The sequence below is a fragment of the Aulonocara stuartgranti genome, assembly GCF_965226115.1.
Source record: "Aulonocara stuartgranti genome assembly, chromosome: 3".
NCBI lineage: Eukaryota > Metazoa > Chordata > Actinopteri > Cichliformes > Cichlidae > Aulonocara > Aulonocara stuartgranti.
Genome location: NC_138941.1, coordinates 79,716,477 through 79,732,623, shown reverse-complemented (window position 1 = coordinate 79,732,623; position 16,147 = coordinate 79,716,477). Strand labels below are relative to the sequence as shown.

The window sequence follows — 16,147 nt, the reverse complement described above, 5'->3', positions numbered from 1 at the left end:
TCCCCTCCAACTACCGACCAATAACCTGCCTCAGTACTACATGGAAGCTCCTGTCAGGCATCATATCGGCTAAGATGAACAGGCACATGGGTCAATACATGAGCGGGACACAGAAAGGAATTGGCAAGAATACCAGAGGCGCAAAACACCAGCTACTGGTAGACAGAACAGTCAGCCGAGACTGCAAGACCAGACTGACCAACCTGTGCACTGCCTGGATTGATTACAAGAAGGAAGGAAGGGGGCTGGGGACTGGTGAGTGTCAGCACCGCAGTCCAGGATGAGACAACAAACATCCAAGAATACATTGGGAAGATGGCCCCAACTGACCGAGTGCTCAGTGAATACCTCAGGCAGCAGAAACCCAAGAAAGAGGAGGGAGACGAGGAACCATCATGGAAGGACAGGCCCCTGCACGGTATGTACCACCGGCAGATAGAGGAGGTGGCTGATATCCAGAAATCCTACCAGTGGCTGGACAAAGCTGGACTGAAAGACAGCACAGAGGCACTAATCATGGCAGCACAAGAACAAGCTCTGGCCAACACCAGTAGGCGGAAGGGTAAAGTGTCTTGCCCAAGGACACAACGACCAGGACAGAGAGCCCGGGGATTGAACCGGCGACCTTCCGATTACAGATACGCTTCCCAACCCCCTGAACCACAGTCATCCCCAGTGTACAGGAACATCTGTGCCGAGTATAACCTGGAAGTCCCGAGGTCAAAATGGGAGATGCCCCCAAGGGTGGTGGAGAATGACCGAGCTAAGATCCTGTGGGACTTCCAGATACAGACGGACAAAATGGTGGTGGCTAACCAACCGGACATAGTGGTGGTAGACAAACAGAAGAAGACGGCCGTAGTGATCGATGTAGCGGTTCCGAATGACAGCAATATCAGGAAGAAGGAACACGAGAAGCTGGAGAAATACCAAGGGCTCAGAGAAGAGCTCGAGAGGATGTGGAGGGTGAAGGTAACGGTGGTCCCCGTGGTAATCGGAGCACTAGGTGCGGTGACTCCCAAGCTAGGCGAGTGGCTCCAGCAGATCCCGGGAACAACATCGGAGATCTCTGTCCAGAAGAGCGCAGTCCTGGGAACAGCTAAGATACTGCGCAGGACCCTCAAGCTCCCAGGCCTCTGGTAGAGGACCCGAGCTTGAAGGATAAACCGCCCGCAGGGGCGTGCTGGGTGTTTTTATATATATATATATATATCTATATATGTATATATATATCTATATATATATATATAGATATATATATATGTATATATGTATATATATATATATATATATATATATATATATATATATATATATCATAATAATCTGACAATACATATAATATTGGCCATACTATATTTACATTACCACAGTGAGATGACTTTAGTCTCATGAACAACATTAATTGTTATTTACTAACTAATCTTAAATGACTGTTCAGCACAGACATGAAGCCCAACAATCATGTTTACAGTCCCGTGGTCTCAGCCTCAGATACTCAACTAATCAAAGTGATGTCATGACAAAAATGAATGACCAACAAAACATTTTTCTCCTTCATTTCTGTCACACAAAGCTGTATGTAACGTGTCTCGCGGTTAGTATCATGGTTGCTAGGCAACCTGAACAGCGCGACGAAGCGTATACCGTCCCATTTCACGAGCCTCTCACTTCCGCACTTCTCGTACTTATAGTACGCACCGTACATAGTACGCGTAGTGCGCGTACTTCAAGCATGCAGACCCTGAATTGGGACACAGCCACTGATCAGAGATCAAATGGTCACATGACCAAAGAGAAGCATTCAGACTGCAGTGATTGGTTACTGTTCCCACACATCAATAACCCACAGCGCCCTCCAGTAGTGGAAACACAGATAATACATGTGGAGAAACATGAAGGAGACTCACAGCAGAGGCAGACGCTCCGTCTCAGACAGCCGTCACCTCCACAGCTCCACAGGTCTGCTCCCCGACCTCCTACATGACACAAAGCACACATCAGCACAGGAGGAGCTCCTCATCAACTTCAGAGAAAACAACAAATGAATTCAAAACTCCTAATACTGAAAACTGTGGAGTCATTGTAAATATGCATTTACACTGTAAAGAGACCAGAACGTTATCTGAAAGTGGCGCATCTTGGTCCACAAATAGTAACTAGTAAGCAGAACTTTGTTAGCATGTGTCTGTGAAGGTTCTTAGTCATCCAGGTCATCGTAGTCTAAGGAGCTTGGAAAGAAAAGTGTCTGGACTTCTTTAAGTTGCTTGAAGACGTTTCACCTCTCATCCCAGAAGCTTCTTCAGTTCTTTTTTTTTTTTTTTTTTTTTTTTTGGCCTGTCCCGTTTGGCTCTTTTGCATCAGAATTGTTGTCTAAAGGCAAAGAAAGATGCCCAACGGATTTACTTTACCAAACTGACCATCCCAGCCTTGCCGTAATGGTCCATTTGATTCACCTTTTATTGTTTATTTTATTTTCACTTACTGAATACGGCACAGACTTGACTGGGGGAAAGAAGGGGAGAAAGAAAGAGGGAAAGAGAAACAGCTGAGAAGAGGGACGGGGGAGAAGGGCAAAAAACAACAGAATGGGCAGAAAAAGAAAATGCATCTATGGATCACCTGGGTCACCTGCTGAGAAAGAAAAAAGAAAGCAAGCAGAAGAGAACAAGAGTAATAGAATAAACAACATCACAATGATATATGGGAATATGACAGTAAATATTAAACATTATTGTGCAGCACATAAGATCAACAGAACACAGTGTGCTTTGAGGTAGGAGCCAAAAAGGGTGTAGTTTGTGGGTGTGATCACCCGTGTGTACACCTGTGAGCATGGACGCGCTTGTTTTTTGTTTTTTTAAAAGGTTCCTTCATGTAATAATCTGCTAGAGGGTGTGGGGGGGCCACAGCCCCGTCCTCCAGGGCGTGAAGCAGGTGTGGAGCTTCTTCAGTTCTAAGGGTCAAATGGTGGGGAGTCCCAGGTTTAAGCTCTGTGGGAGTTTCCCCCCAAAGAGGGACAAAGGACCCCCTGATGATCCTCTACCTAATCACAAGCCAAGGTCTGAAAACAGGTGTGGCGTTAAGGCGTCTGGGAAGGGATCTCAAAACTGGATTATAGATGGCAGAGAGTTGGTGTCGTAAACCCCCGCCTCTGTTCAAAGATGGTCGCTCACAGTGGACATAGATGCTTCTTTCACTCCTCTTTCCAAACATCTGTCCTCTCTGTCCAAAATGTGAACATTGGCATCCTCAAAGAGTGACCTTTGACCTTTAGATGCAGATGAACTGCTGAGTCTTGTCCTGTGGAGGTGACTCTTCTATGTTGTGCGCTTGTGAAGTGGCTGTTTGGTCTCTCCGATGTAGAGGTCTGGGCATTCCTCGCTGCACTGTACAGCATACACCACGTTGTTAAGTTTGTGTTTTGGAGTTTTGCTTTTGTTATTTGAGTGACTGAATCAGGAACTCTGCCTGCTTTTGTTCTCACACTGGGTTTAATGAAAGAAGATTTCTGTTTGTCCATTGAAGTTCTTTGTTGTGATCTTTTAAGGATCCTGTGATGATCCAGAGCCTGGCTTGTCTCAAGGAGTCTCTCAGTGACCTGAGCATCAGCTACAGCTCTGCTGGCCTCTGTGTTCACTCTGCAGGAGACGTGGAGACCCGAGCTCACCTTCTGCAGCACTTGCAGTGAGGGAAGGTGAATCATCCTTTAGCAGGACATCATTCAGGCTTTATTAGCATCACTGTGACTGTTATTGTTAGGTTTAATGTATGTGTTGTAGGTCGCCATTTAAAAAGCTAGAATGCTTCTGTTTGCTAGCTTCTAGTTTATGTTCTTATACATGTAATACATTTATTACCAACATTAGAGTTTATCCGCTGGTCATTCGACATGACGAATGACTTCTAAAGTCTTAATCCAGCTCCAGCTCAGGATGCTGTAGAGTCCCGTCAGTAACACTTTTGGTCTGCTAGTAAAATGTAGTTCTATTAATCTGCGCTCGATTACTCTTGAACCGGAACCGGATGTGAGTCCCAAAAAACTGAATTTTGGAACAGAAGTTGAATTCTAAAACTGAAACTAAATTGTTGTTAAAATCCTTTTGTAGAGGATAAAATACAGTTTCAAAGAAAATGAATTGATTTTCAACATATAAAATTCAATTTCAATTTAGTGACGATCATTTTCAAACCAATACATACATACAGTCTCAGGTGCTGTCTGATGGGTATGGAGCTGCAGTCAGCAACAGTAATGGCCTTAAGTTGTTGGGTCAAGGATCGTCCAGTGTCTTGATGGAGATCTAACTGGATCCTCCAGCTCAGAGCTGGTGACTTTTTTCTTGGGTTTTCCACTTGGCTTTTTTGTTCCACAACTCTCAGGATCATTTAAGAAATTTCAGATGACCGTCTTACTGCGTCCCACCTCAGCAAAGATGTCGCACTGTGAGAGACCCTTCTTATGCAGTTCAACACCCCGACCACTTTCAAAAAGGGTCTTAATCACAGAACATGTTATTTAAACTGAACAGTTACAGTGTTTCCTGATTTCCAGTTTAGTTTTTAGCTTTAGTTGGAATATTCCTCCTCTGCCAGGCAGCCTCAGGCTGAGATTCACCCTGTCACATGTTTTTTGGGTTTTTTGCACGAATGCATGGTTCCATCTCTCAGACTCATGCAGTCCCAAATCATCACACCCTGCTTCACTGTCAGGATTCTGCATGTGACACTCTCGGACAGGTTCAATTCTATTATGCTATTATGCTGGAACTTTTCTAAGACAAACAAATTTGGACTCCAGTTTGCTCCAATTATTCATCAGAGTTCTTTAGGAACGTTTCAGTCTGCATTTTTGTCCTAAAGAGCAAACAACGTTTTTATTTCGTGGACACTGTCCTTCACTCTGAGGGACGTTCATTTTCACTGACAGCCCCTGGATGGTCTGGATCCCTGCTGTGTGTGGATTCATGTTAAAATATCACCACGACTCTGATTTCTGATGCAGCTGCTTTTATTTGGTCAGATTTTCCATCATGTCACAGTCTGACGTTTTAATTTTTCTCTTAATTATTTTTCATGTGACTCACTAATGCAGACAAAGCCCTGAATTTCAGTATGAGTGTCTAGTGTTTATTTTGGACTGTGCTCATGATATCAGGCTAACACAGGAGTACCCAGTTTAGTTTCATTTTGTGTTTCTACTTTTCTTTTCAATATAGGCCGTGTTAAGCTGTTCTTGAATGTTCATGAGAGAAAAAGCCTCAAGCTGTGAACTCAGTGATGATGAAATTACTGTGATGTTGTGAAGGATTTGACATGTAGCTGATATCAGTACAGAAGTGTACTCACTTCTGTTCCTGGGCCCAGAGCCTCATGTCAGAGATAAAGATCACAGATGCAGGAACAAACTGCAAGTCTCAGTGGGCGGAGTCAGAACTCCCCATTGTTCATTCCTCTTAACTCGTTCCTCTGAGCACGTTCAAACTTCTATCCACTTTGTTTTTCTTGAAGGTGGAGGTTTGAATCCAGGAGTTCATTCTGAGCTGCTGTAGTTGCTCATCAGCTTCCCAGTGAACCTGTTTAACCTGTGAGGGTTTCATGGTCTGTTTTCTAAAGAGTTAATTTGTTCTACTCAAACGAGGAAGTGCTTGGAGACGATGTGGTCAGTGTGTCAGTAGAAACTAAAAAGAAGAAGAGCCTGTTTCTTTGATTTACACCGCTCAGTCTTCATAGAGAAGGTACAGTTGCATTTTCTTTTCAGTTTCATTTTTGCTTTTTTGTATATTGAACTCTGATAATGATAAATGAGGATTATAGTAACTTTACACTGTGCTAATATTAGCTCTGCTTGTATGTTGCAGTCATGGCTGCGGCTCTGGTGTCTGAGGACAGTCTTCTTTGTCCCGTCTGTCTGAGTGTGTTCACTAAACCTGTGTCGATTCCCTGTGGACACAACTTCTGTATGAACTGTATCACAGAGTACTGGAGCACCCTGTCTGTACTCCAATGTCCACTGTGCAAAGAGACGTTTTACACCAGGCCGTTGCTTCGGGTTAACCCTGTCATTGATGAAATGGCAGAAAAGGTTAAAAAATCTCTTCAAGAAATGTTGTTGAGTTCATCTGAACAAGCAGGACATGAAGACGTGCTCTGCAGCATGTGTGCAGGGTCAAAGGTCAGAGCCCTGAAGTCCTGTTTAATGTGTTTAGTGTCCTACTGTCAAACACATCTGGAGCCTCATCAGAGGATTTCAGCTTTGAAGAAACACAAGCTGATTGATCCAGTTCAGGACCTGGAGAGCAGAATATGTCGGGATCATGGTGAGCCTTTGGAGCTGATCTGCAGACTGGATCAAATGTTTCTGTGTCGGTCCTGTAAATGCAGTGACCATAAAACACATGAAACAGTGAGTCTGGAGGACGAGGCTGAAATGAGGAAATCCCAGCTGAGATTAGAAAATAACAGCATGGATCAGATGATCCAGGAGCGTGAGCAGAAAATCCAGGAGCTTCAACAGTCAGTGAAGACCAGCAGAAGTAAAGCTGAGGAGGCGTTATCGTACAGCAGGAAGGTGATGACCGCTTTGGTGCAGCACATAAAGACAGAGTTCACCAGACTGTCTGAGGCGATCGAGACGAAGCAGGAAATAAATGAGACGGAGGCAGAAAGCTTTATTGATGAGCTGCAGGCAGAGATTACACACATGAAGAAGAAGAAGCTGCAGTGTCATGAAGCTTCGCTCATCAGAGACCCCTTCAGCTTCCTGGAGAACGTCCTCCCTCTTACCTACAATAAGCCCCAGCTGCAGGACTGGTCTGCTGTGACTGTAACCAGTGACCAGTTTATGATTCAGGAGACCCTGGCCGAGCTGGAGACAAAAGTCAGAGAAGAAGTCAGCATGCTGTGTAATATCAACTTCAGAGGTGGGAAACAACAGAGGTATGATCTGAATGTTTTGATGACTTGATCCAGATACGGGTTCTCCTCGAAACACAGTGAGGTCACTCAATCAAAATCAGTCAGTCCCTTCATCTCGACACCCCTTTTTGTACATGAACTTTTGTTTATTTCATAAAAATAAAGAATAGTTTATCTCATATCTGAAAAATCAGTAGTAAACTTTATAAGTATTATACATGGGGTGGCTGTAGCTCAGGAGGTAAAGCAGGTCATCTACTGATCAGAAGGTTAGTGGTTCAATCCCTGGCTCCTCTAGTCTGCATGTCTAGTATCCTTGGGCAAGATACAAACCTCAAATTGCACTCCGATGCATCCATCAGAGTAAGATGTGTAGGAAGCTCTAAGACAGTGCTTGTGAGAATGGCTGTGATTGGGTGAATGTGGCATGTTGTATAGAGCACTTTGAGTACTCCGGGAGAGTAGAAAAGTGCTTTCAGTCCTTTCACCATAAAGAGGTATTACATAATAAAGGGACTGTAGAGAATTCTTGTGTTTGTCTGTTAGAGAAGGAGCTCCGCTGGCTGGTTATTAAATAGTGCAGAGGGTGGTCAGGTTTATGGACTGGTTCTTATACAGCGCTTTACTACTTGACCACTCTAAGTGCTTTATACAACGTTCCTCTTTCACCCATTTAAGCTTTGTTGTTTTTGCTACCTAAGAGCTCACTCTGATTGTAACATCGAAGAGCAACCTGCGGTTCAGCATCTTGCCCGAGGATGCTTTTGGAAGTCCAAATCCTTCTCAGAATTATAATCCAACACATCAATTAAAATCATGATGAGGAGGAGGAACAGAGTCAAATCCAAGTCCAACATGGACGATTTCCGGTGCTGCTGCTGAAATTTCCAACAGTGAACTTCTGGAATCCTTTGAACTGCCCTTCTCGCAGGACACTGGAGACTGACCCAGAATGCCTCCAGACATCCCAGTTTACTTTTTAACTTTCAACTCCCCGCACCTCCCTCTCTCTTATATCTAGTCAAACAATCAGGTGTTTAAATAAGATTTACTGACCTTTAGCCCGTCCTTATTATCCTCTCCATCTCTAAGGCAAAGGTTATTCAGCTCACATTTCATTAGCACATTAACATGAGTCCTTTTAATCCAAATACTTTTCTCTTTAAAACTCAATACGTTCAATACAGGCCCCCTTTTTTACTAAATCACACACTTTAAATGTTGCACATTCAGAGATCTCCTGTGTGCTGTCTCATTCACACACACACGCTCAAAGTCACTCTCAAATAATTTTTACACAGGCTTTCAGCTTGCCTGAGTTAGACCTGCTGTAATTGCCCAACTTTCTGTGAATGGTACTCATGGACAATAATCAATGGTCATGGCAATCATAAACTGACCTCCCAGCCCATTGTTTCTTCAGCAGTGCTGGTTTCAGTCATTATGCAAATGTCCTGTTTATAAGATTTGGGGAAAGCTTCAGTCAGCTGAGACTGAAGAAGTCACTTGGACGAGTGACGAAACGTTTCTGTCCAGATGAACAGAATCAATCTACGGGTAATAAATCCATATTTGAATATCAGTTTCTTTTTGAGAGTAGAAGATGACTGATCTCTAACTCAGTTCCTGTGACCTTAAATTGATTATTTATTGATTGATTCCTAACAGACGCAGAGGAGTTTTGATTTATTTTTTTTATCTGTTTATTTGAAGGTCAACCATGTTTTCGTATTTTATTCAATTTTATTATTGAAGCTTCCCTGTGATATACCTGTTCATTTATATTCCTTCTCACATGAATTATATACATTATTATTATTATTATTATTATTAAACTTAGTAAGACGTCTGGCTTCATCTGATTTCTGTATTTTGATCACATAAATGTTGAGTTTTGTCACCATACATGTTTGTGTCTTCAGGTTTTATCTCATTTAAACGTCATAGTGTTTGTAAAAGTAAAGTCTGAGCTGTACAGCAGCTGCATCAGTACAGATAACATGATAATCACAGACAGCAGTACTCATAAAGACTTCTGCATTCACTCTGCCCTCTGATTGAAACTCTGCTTTGGTGCAGGACGAGTAACGTCTCAAAATACAAGGACATCATCTCCAGAAGTGATCTGATCAGGTCAGGACCTCCTGCTGTCTACCAGCTGAGAGCAAAGAAACAGAAGTTTGGAACAAGAATGACTGTTGGAGAAAAAAGACAAGACAAGACAAACAGAACCATCTTACTTGTGGGAGAAACAGGAGCAGGAAAATCTACTCTGATCAACGCTCTGCTCAACTACACCATGGGAGTGAAGTGGGAGGATAGAGTCTGGTTTACGATTGTAGAGGAGGAGAAGAAAAGTCAGACATCAGATGTGATGGTGTACGAGATCTTTGGGTTTGAAGATGAAACTCTGCCCTACTCTCTGACCATCATCGATACTCCTGGATATGGAGACATTGAACACGGTGGCATCTTCAGTCACAGATTATTGAACTTGCTGGATGGAGTCCATGAAATTCATGCAGTGGGTCTGGTGATGAAGGCAACAGAGAATCGACTGAGTGATCGACTGATGTACGTCTTTGATTCAGTGATGTCTCTGTTTGGAAAAGATGTGGAGCAAAACATCATAGCTCTGATCACACACTCAGATGGAAGAAAACCTAAAAATGCTTTTAAAGCTCTTGAAGATGCAAAAATTAAATGTGCCAAAAATAAGAAGAATCAGTCTGTGTACTTCCTGTTTAATAACTGCCAGCTTGAAGACGAGGCAGAAAAATACCTGAAACTAAACTTTGAAAGCTCAGAGAGAGGAGTGAGAGGGTTCACAGCTTTCCTGAAAGAAAGTACACCTGTGCAGCCAGAGGCAACTCCTGAAGTGTTAAAGGAAAGAATCAGACTGACAGCCTGCATCCAAAACCTGCAAGAAAGAATCAGATTCACTGAAGTTAAACAGAGAGAGGTGAAACAGACTCGGGAAGCTCTGCAGAAGAATGAAGTGGTCACTCCATGTGTTGTTTTTAAACATAAAGAACCTATCAGATCAGAGAAGTGTGGGCCGGGTTTGAAAGCAGCTGTCAGCTGCACAGTCTGTGAGGAGAACTGTCACTATCCTGGATGCATCCTGGTGCCCTTAAATCACTGTGAGGTCTTTAGAGATGGTCTCTGCACGTCATGTACCAACAAGTGTCCTGCATCAGTGCATGTGAAAGAAAAGTGGAGATATGTGACCAGGATAAGGAGCGGTCAGAAGAACAAAACACGAACAAAAAAGAAGGACGTTGATTTTCTTGAAAAGGAAATGAAACTGCTGACAGCAGAGAAGTCCCAGTTCCTGGATGAGTCCTACCAGCATGTAGTCAGACTGGAGCAGATCGCTCTGAAAGCTGATTCAGCGTCCACTATTGTCCACTTGGACTTCCTGATTGAGAAGATGAAGGAGAGAGGAGACACAGACAATGTCCAGAAACTGGAGGAGATGAGAAGGAGAGAGGATGAAGGAATTAGAGGAGCTCTGAGGTATGTAAAACTTACAGCACTCACAGAACAGTGACTGGAGTTTATAATTACTAAGTATAAACTAGGTGTTTAATTATCATAGAAAAGTGTACAGATCAATATCACTGCTGAAACACATCAGTGATAGTTTATCCTGGGTTTATTTCACTCTTAGTGTTCAAACAGTTTCTCTGCTCAGCGTGACACAGTCATAATAAACTACATTTCTGTAATCGATGAAGAGGAGGAGAAAAAAAACTGATTCTCATGGCTGGATTTGAATGTTAGCTATGGAAATGTGTCTTTTATCATAAAGAAACTGAAATCAATCAGTGTTTTGTGTGAGAACATGAAAACAAATACAATATAGAGAAATTGACATCTGGTTTAAAGGATGGAGAATTACACAAAACGTCTTATACTGAGGTAAAACTACAATGATGTGCAAAAAATCTTTAGTCCAGCACCTCATCCCCAAACTTTGATGGGCACTTCAAACTTTTCCAGCTGGGAACCATGGCCTCGGACTTGGAGGTGCTGCTCTTATCCCAGCCCCTTCACTAAAGACAGAGGGTTACAGCTGGAGGTTATTGTTCAGTCATGGACTATTTTAGTTAATGGAAAGATATTTAAAATAATTTTATATAGAGTCCAATCATAAACATAAATGTAAAATATAAATACCGTATTTTTTGGACCATAAGGCACACCAGATTATAAGGTGCATTAAGCAAAACAAAACGGTCCGATAAGTCAAACTTACCTCAACTCATTCTTCTTGCTTCCTCCACTTCTGTACCATTGATTCATTAATGTTGAATTCTCTGGCAGCTGCTCTATTCCCATGTTGTTGCAGTATATTAATGACTAACCTCATATTGTGGATGGATTATCTCAGTTGTTCTCCTGACTGAAGTTTGGTCCGTTTACAGCATCCCCTTAACCTTTATCGAGTGGAAAAAAGTTAGCGTTCATCCTCCAGCGCCACTGTGCTAATGTTATGCTAACATAGCTGTGTCGCTAGTGATCACGTAGCACATAAATTTATGTACCAGCTAGCCTAACTTCAGTAACCCTACAAATGTCACAGAAAGTGTTTAGTTTTCTGTCTTCATTTATGCTGGAAGTGATAGTGTTACACCCCTGAAAACAGGGAGTGATTTTGACTTGCTTCTCTCATGCAGTCGTTTATTGCAATCAAAATGAACATAAATGTTTCACATTCTGTACTGCTTAATGGTAGAAGGAAAAGCTAAATAATAATGTAACACAGTAAGGGGAATTGTTGAAAAGAATACATCAATGGGCCAATAGGCTCGACTATAGGAGCACAGGGGTGTGTTTAAATGAGACACAGAGACAAGATTTTAACTCAAAAGAACCAGACGACTTTAGTGAAATAAACCATAAGGTTGACAAGCACAGGTTAAAGACACTTTACAATGGTAGAAAGGAAACTTACAAAAATTAAAAGAAGAGTAAAACACATAAACTACTAAGCAATGACTTGGCCAAGTGTTACTTTTGGTTTTCAGTGTTGGGTTTCAATGTTCGGGTTTCAATGCTTGGGTGCACCCTAGTAACCTGACTCCTTAACTCTTATAGAAACAGATTACACAAATCCAATGTACATTCAAATGAAAATCTCACGCTCTTTTCACATGTGGAGAATTGTTCTACACAACAGCTCATTATTTAAAGTCCCAAATAAAAAATGTCCAAGGGGTAAAGTCCAAAAAATTCCCAGGGTTTGAAAGAAAATAGGGGTGAGAGAACGTCAGTCAGTGGTCTCATGTATAACCAGCTGTGTGTGAAAGTGTGAGTGATACAGTCCTACCACACCGCAAGGTGCAGCAGATCATCAAGTGGAAAAGAAGTGAATCTCAGTCTCTCTAAGTCCAGGTGGGAAGGCTCGCCATCTATTTCACCGGAGGAATCCACCTCAGGAACAATTCAGCATACAAAAAAAACCCTGACCTGTCAACAGACAGGGTCAGAAGAGCAATTCAAATATTAATTACCGTACTTTCTGGACAATAGAGCGCACCTGTATATAAGCCGCATCAGCTCTATTTTTAAAAAATTAAAAAAAAAAAAGATATACAAGCCGCACCCGGCTATAAGCCGCAGATATCTATGATTAAAAAATAGATATTTACTGCATGTACAGAACAATCTTGTACTGCAAATGTACATGTATGTACCTGAACAGATTCTTTCCGAACAATGCCTTTTAACACGGCAGCAACTTTGCTGATTAAAACAGAACCAAGAGAAAATAACCGCTATTTATTTACCTCCATTTTTCCTGTATTTGAAACCACAAGTCACTTTAATCATCTTCGCTGAAACCCATGAAGTCGTCTTCTTCAGTGTCGGAGTTGAACAGGCTCAGAAGCGCTTCATCACATCTGTCTCCATCAGTCTCGCTCTCCGTGTCACTGTCATCCTCCGGTGAAGTTGGCTCTGAAGGTGCGGCGCTCTGTTCGCGCAGCAGTCCAGCCTTTCGGAACCCATTGGTGATGGTGGTTCTTTCACAGCACTCCACGCTGTTAGGATCCACTGACAGACATCAGAAAAGGATGCTTTTCGCATGCGGCCAGTTTTTGTGAATGACTTTTCACCGCTTGTCATCCAAGTCTCCCACTCAACCCGTAGTGCAGCTTTAAATGCCCGATTTACACTGATGTCCAGTGGCTGCAAAAACTTTGTTGTACCTCCAGGAATCACAGCTGGAATGGAGTTTGTTTTCTTGATTGCTGCTTTCACAGAATCTGTAGTACTGAAGACTTTCTATGCTTTTCTGTGCAGGATCAGTTTGATCTCATCACCACATGAAGACATCATCTCAGACAGTTTTCTCATCAGGTCAGGACCTCCTGCTGTCTACCAGCTGAGAGCAAAGAAACAGAAGACTGGAACTCTGACAAGAATGACTGTTGGAGAAAAACGTCCAAACAAGCCGAACAGAACCATCTTACTGGTGGGAGAAACAGGAGCAGGAAAATCTACTCTGATCAACGCTCTGCTCAACTACACCATGGGAGTGAAGTGGGAGGATGAAGTCTGGTTTATGATCGCAGAGGAGGAGAGAAGAAGTCAGACATCAGATGTGATCGTGTACGAGATCTTTGGTTTTGAAGATGAAACTCTTCCCTACTCTCTGACCATCATCAATACTCCTGGATATGGAGACACCAGAGGGATCGAACATGATGACACCATCAGTCACAGATTATTGGACCTGTTTCAATCAGACGATGGAGTCCATGAAGTTCATGCAGTGGGTCTGGTGATGAAGGCGAGTGTGAATCGACTGAGTGAGAGATTGAGGTACGTCTTTGATTCAGTGATGTCTCTGTTTGGAAAAGATGTGGAGAAAAACATCATAGCTCTGATCACACACTCAGATGGAAGCAGACCTGAAAACCCTCTTCAAGCTCTTGAAGCTGCAAACATTAAATGTGCCAAAAATGAGGACAGTCAGCCTGTTCACTTCCTGTTTAATAACTGCCAGCTTGAAGAGCGAATGGAGGAAAACACAATTTTTAGAAATTCATGGGAACTTACACAGACAAACATGGATCATTTGACAGATTTGTTGGGAAAATCGAATCCTCAGAAACTGGTGAAAACAGCCGAAGTGTTAAATGAACGAATAAGACTGAAAGCCTGCATCCAAAACCTGGAAGACAGAATCGAGCTGGCTGAACTGAAACAGACAGAAATCAGACAGATCCGAGAAGCTCTGAAGCAGACAAATCACAGAAATAAAATGGAAATTGAGAAAATATTGAGTCTTTTGGAAAATCTTGAAAAGGAAATGAAAGTGCTGACAGCAGAAAAGGAAAAGTGGCTAAGTGACTCCTACCAGCATGCTGTCAGACTGGAGGAAATCGCTCTGAAAGCTGATTCAGCATCCACTATTGTCCACTTGGACTTCCTGATTGAGAAGATGAAGGAGGAAGGAGACACAGAGAAGGTCCAGAAACTGGAGGAGATGAGGAGAGAGGATGGAGGAACCAAAGAATCACAGAGGTACAAACTTGGTCAAACAACATCAGCTAGCAAAAACATTGGGAGACCCTCCCTCTGGTATAAGTGAAACATGTAAAGAAGCATCAGGCAGCTGTGTAGATTGCTTTTTTTCCCTGATACTGCTTTATGCTACATGTTCAGATGTACACCATGTGGTTGTTGTTGTGGACACGAGGGAATATCAAGTATACTTTCATATTTTATCCAGTTATTAAAAAATATAAATTCTCATTTATAAAAAAAACCCTTTCAGTTATTGCTTTTTCTTTATTAATATACCTGTATTTCACAAAGATACCTGTACTTATGTAACAGCATATAACAAATATCACTACATAAATAAAACATTGTTATTGTGCAGAGCAGGTCTGAGCTGTCTCAAACTGTACGACTGAATCTCGTTAGAAGTTCATAGGTTAGAAGTTTGTAGGTCACGATGCAGGTTCTCACACTATACGGCCCGATGCTCTGATGCGACCTGAGTGCTCACACTGTGCCTCCATAACATGAAGGTTATAACCAGTGTTGGTCAAGTTACTTTAAAAAAGTAATCAGTAACTAAACTTTCAGCCCAATTCTACTTTTTCTACATAATCCATCATACAAAATGTAATCAAATGGAAAAGTCTCTTTTTAACTTGTTTTATTAGTTTTAATCTTTTAACTTTATGCATCAAGCAAAAATGTAATTATCTGCAACATTCTCTGACTTGAATAAATTAGTTTAACATTTAAACCTATTTTCTGCACATTCCAGCACATAAAATAAAATAATTTTTGTGTTTACACTCACTCTTTCAAATAGATGCAAGTAAAACACAGCAGAACATAAATAAAGTCAAAGACTCAGCGGTCCTGTTGCTCTATTTTCACCTGTAAAGCAGGAGTGGGATAGGCGGAGGTTTACCCTGGTGCAGGTGTGCCGCGGTCAGTGGAAGAATCCGCGAGTTTCTCTGTGAGTTTCCCATTACGTCGTAGCTACTCGGTGCTTGCTCGGAAGTTTAGGGGTTTTTTCGCTGTAAAAAGAAGTTTTCTTCCCACGCACAGCGGACACTAATGTTTGTGTCACTTTTTATGGAATCAAACTCAAAGTAAGGTCAGTACTTCCACACTTTAAACGCTGCACGCTCATACTCTCTCTGCACTCGATATGTGATCCACTGTTGATCTGCACACAGCTGTTGTCACGAACGTCGCACTCGCTTACGTCATGAGACATTCTCGCAAAAAATCACGGTTTTAGTAACGCAGTAACGCAGCGTTCCTACGGGAAAGTAACGGTAATCTAATTACCGTTTTTGCGATAGTAATCCCTTACTTTACTCGTTACTTGAAAAAAGTAATCGGATTACAGTAACGCGTTACTGCCCATCTCTGGTTATAACACAAAATCTGTCTCTTTCACTCACACAGACACTCATCACCATCATCAACTTTGCTAAATTGCTAATGAAAAACATTGACCAGGCAGCTGTGACTGAGCAGCAACGTCCATCCAACTATTTTCACAGTTGTTGTGGTCGTGGTTGTGATGGCTGATCAATCAGTTTGATCTGTTTGATTATTGATCGGTGATGTCAGACTGGAGTCAGTGTGATGTTGTTGTTGTGTGTTTGAGACTTTTAGTCTCATGAAGGTCTCTGCTGCCGTAGATCCTCTGAACTGTGTCAGAGGTCTCACTCTGGAGGAAACT

General features: G+C 42.2%; 1 protein-coding gene across 3 annotated transcripts in view; it reads left to right on the top strand.

Annotated features, from left to right (window-relative positions):
* Nucleotides 1-4,766: 4,766 nt before the first annotated feature.
* Nucleotides 4,767-16,147, top strand: part of LOC309702917 (uncharacterized protein) — a 66,475-nt gene continuing 55,094 nt past the window's right edge. Inside the window, exons 1-4 of one of the 3 annotated variants that reach the window (XM_082527561.1) lie at nt 4,767-4,969; nt 6,626-6,939; nt 8,998-10,437; nt 13,228-14,652. In XM_082527561.1, coding sequence (XP_082383687.1) covers nt 6,704-6,939; nt 8,998-10,437; nt 13,228-14,521 — 2,970 coding nt within the window. In that variant the 5' untranslated portion in view covers nt 4,767-4,969; nt 6,626-6,703 and the 3' untranslated portion in view covers nt 14,522-14,652. Of the gene's footprint in view, nt 4,970-5,479; nt 5,739-5,861; nt 6,940-8,997; nt 10,438-13,227; nt 14,653-16,147 lie in introns of those variants that run through there. The other 2 variants (XM_082527560.1, XM_082527559.1) reach the window with 2 other exon arrangements.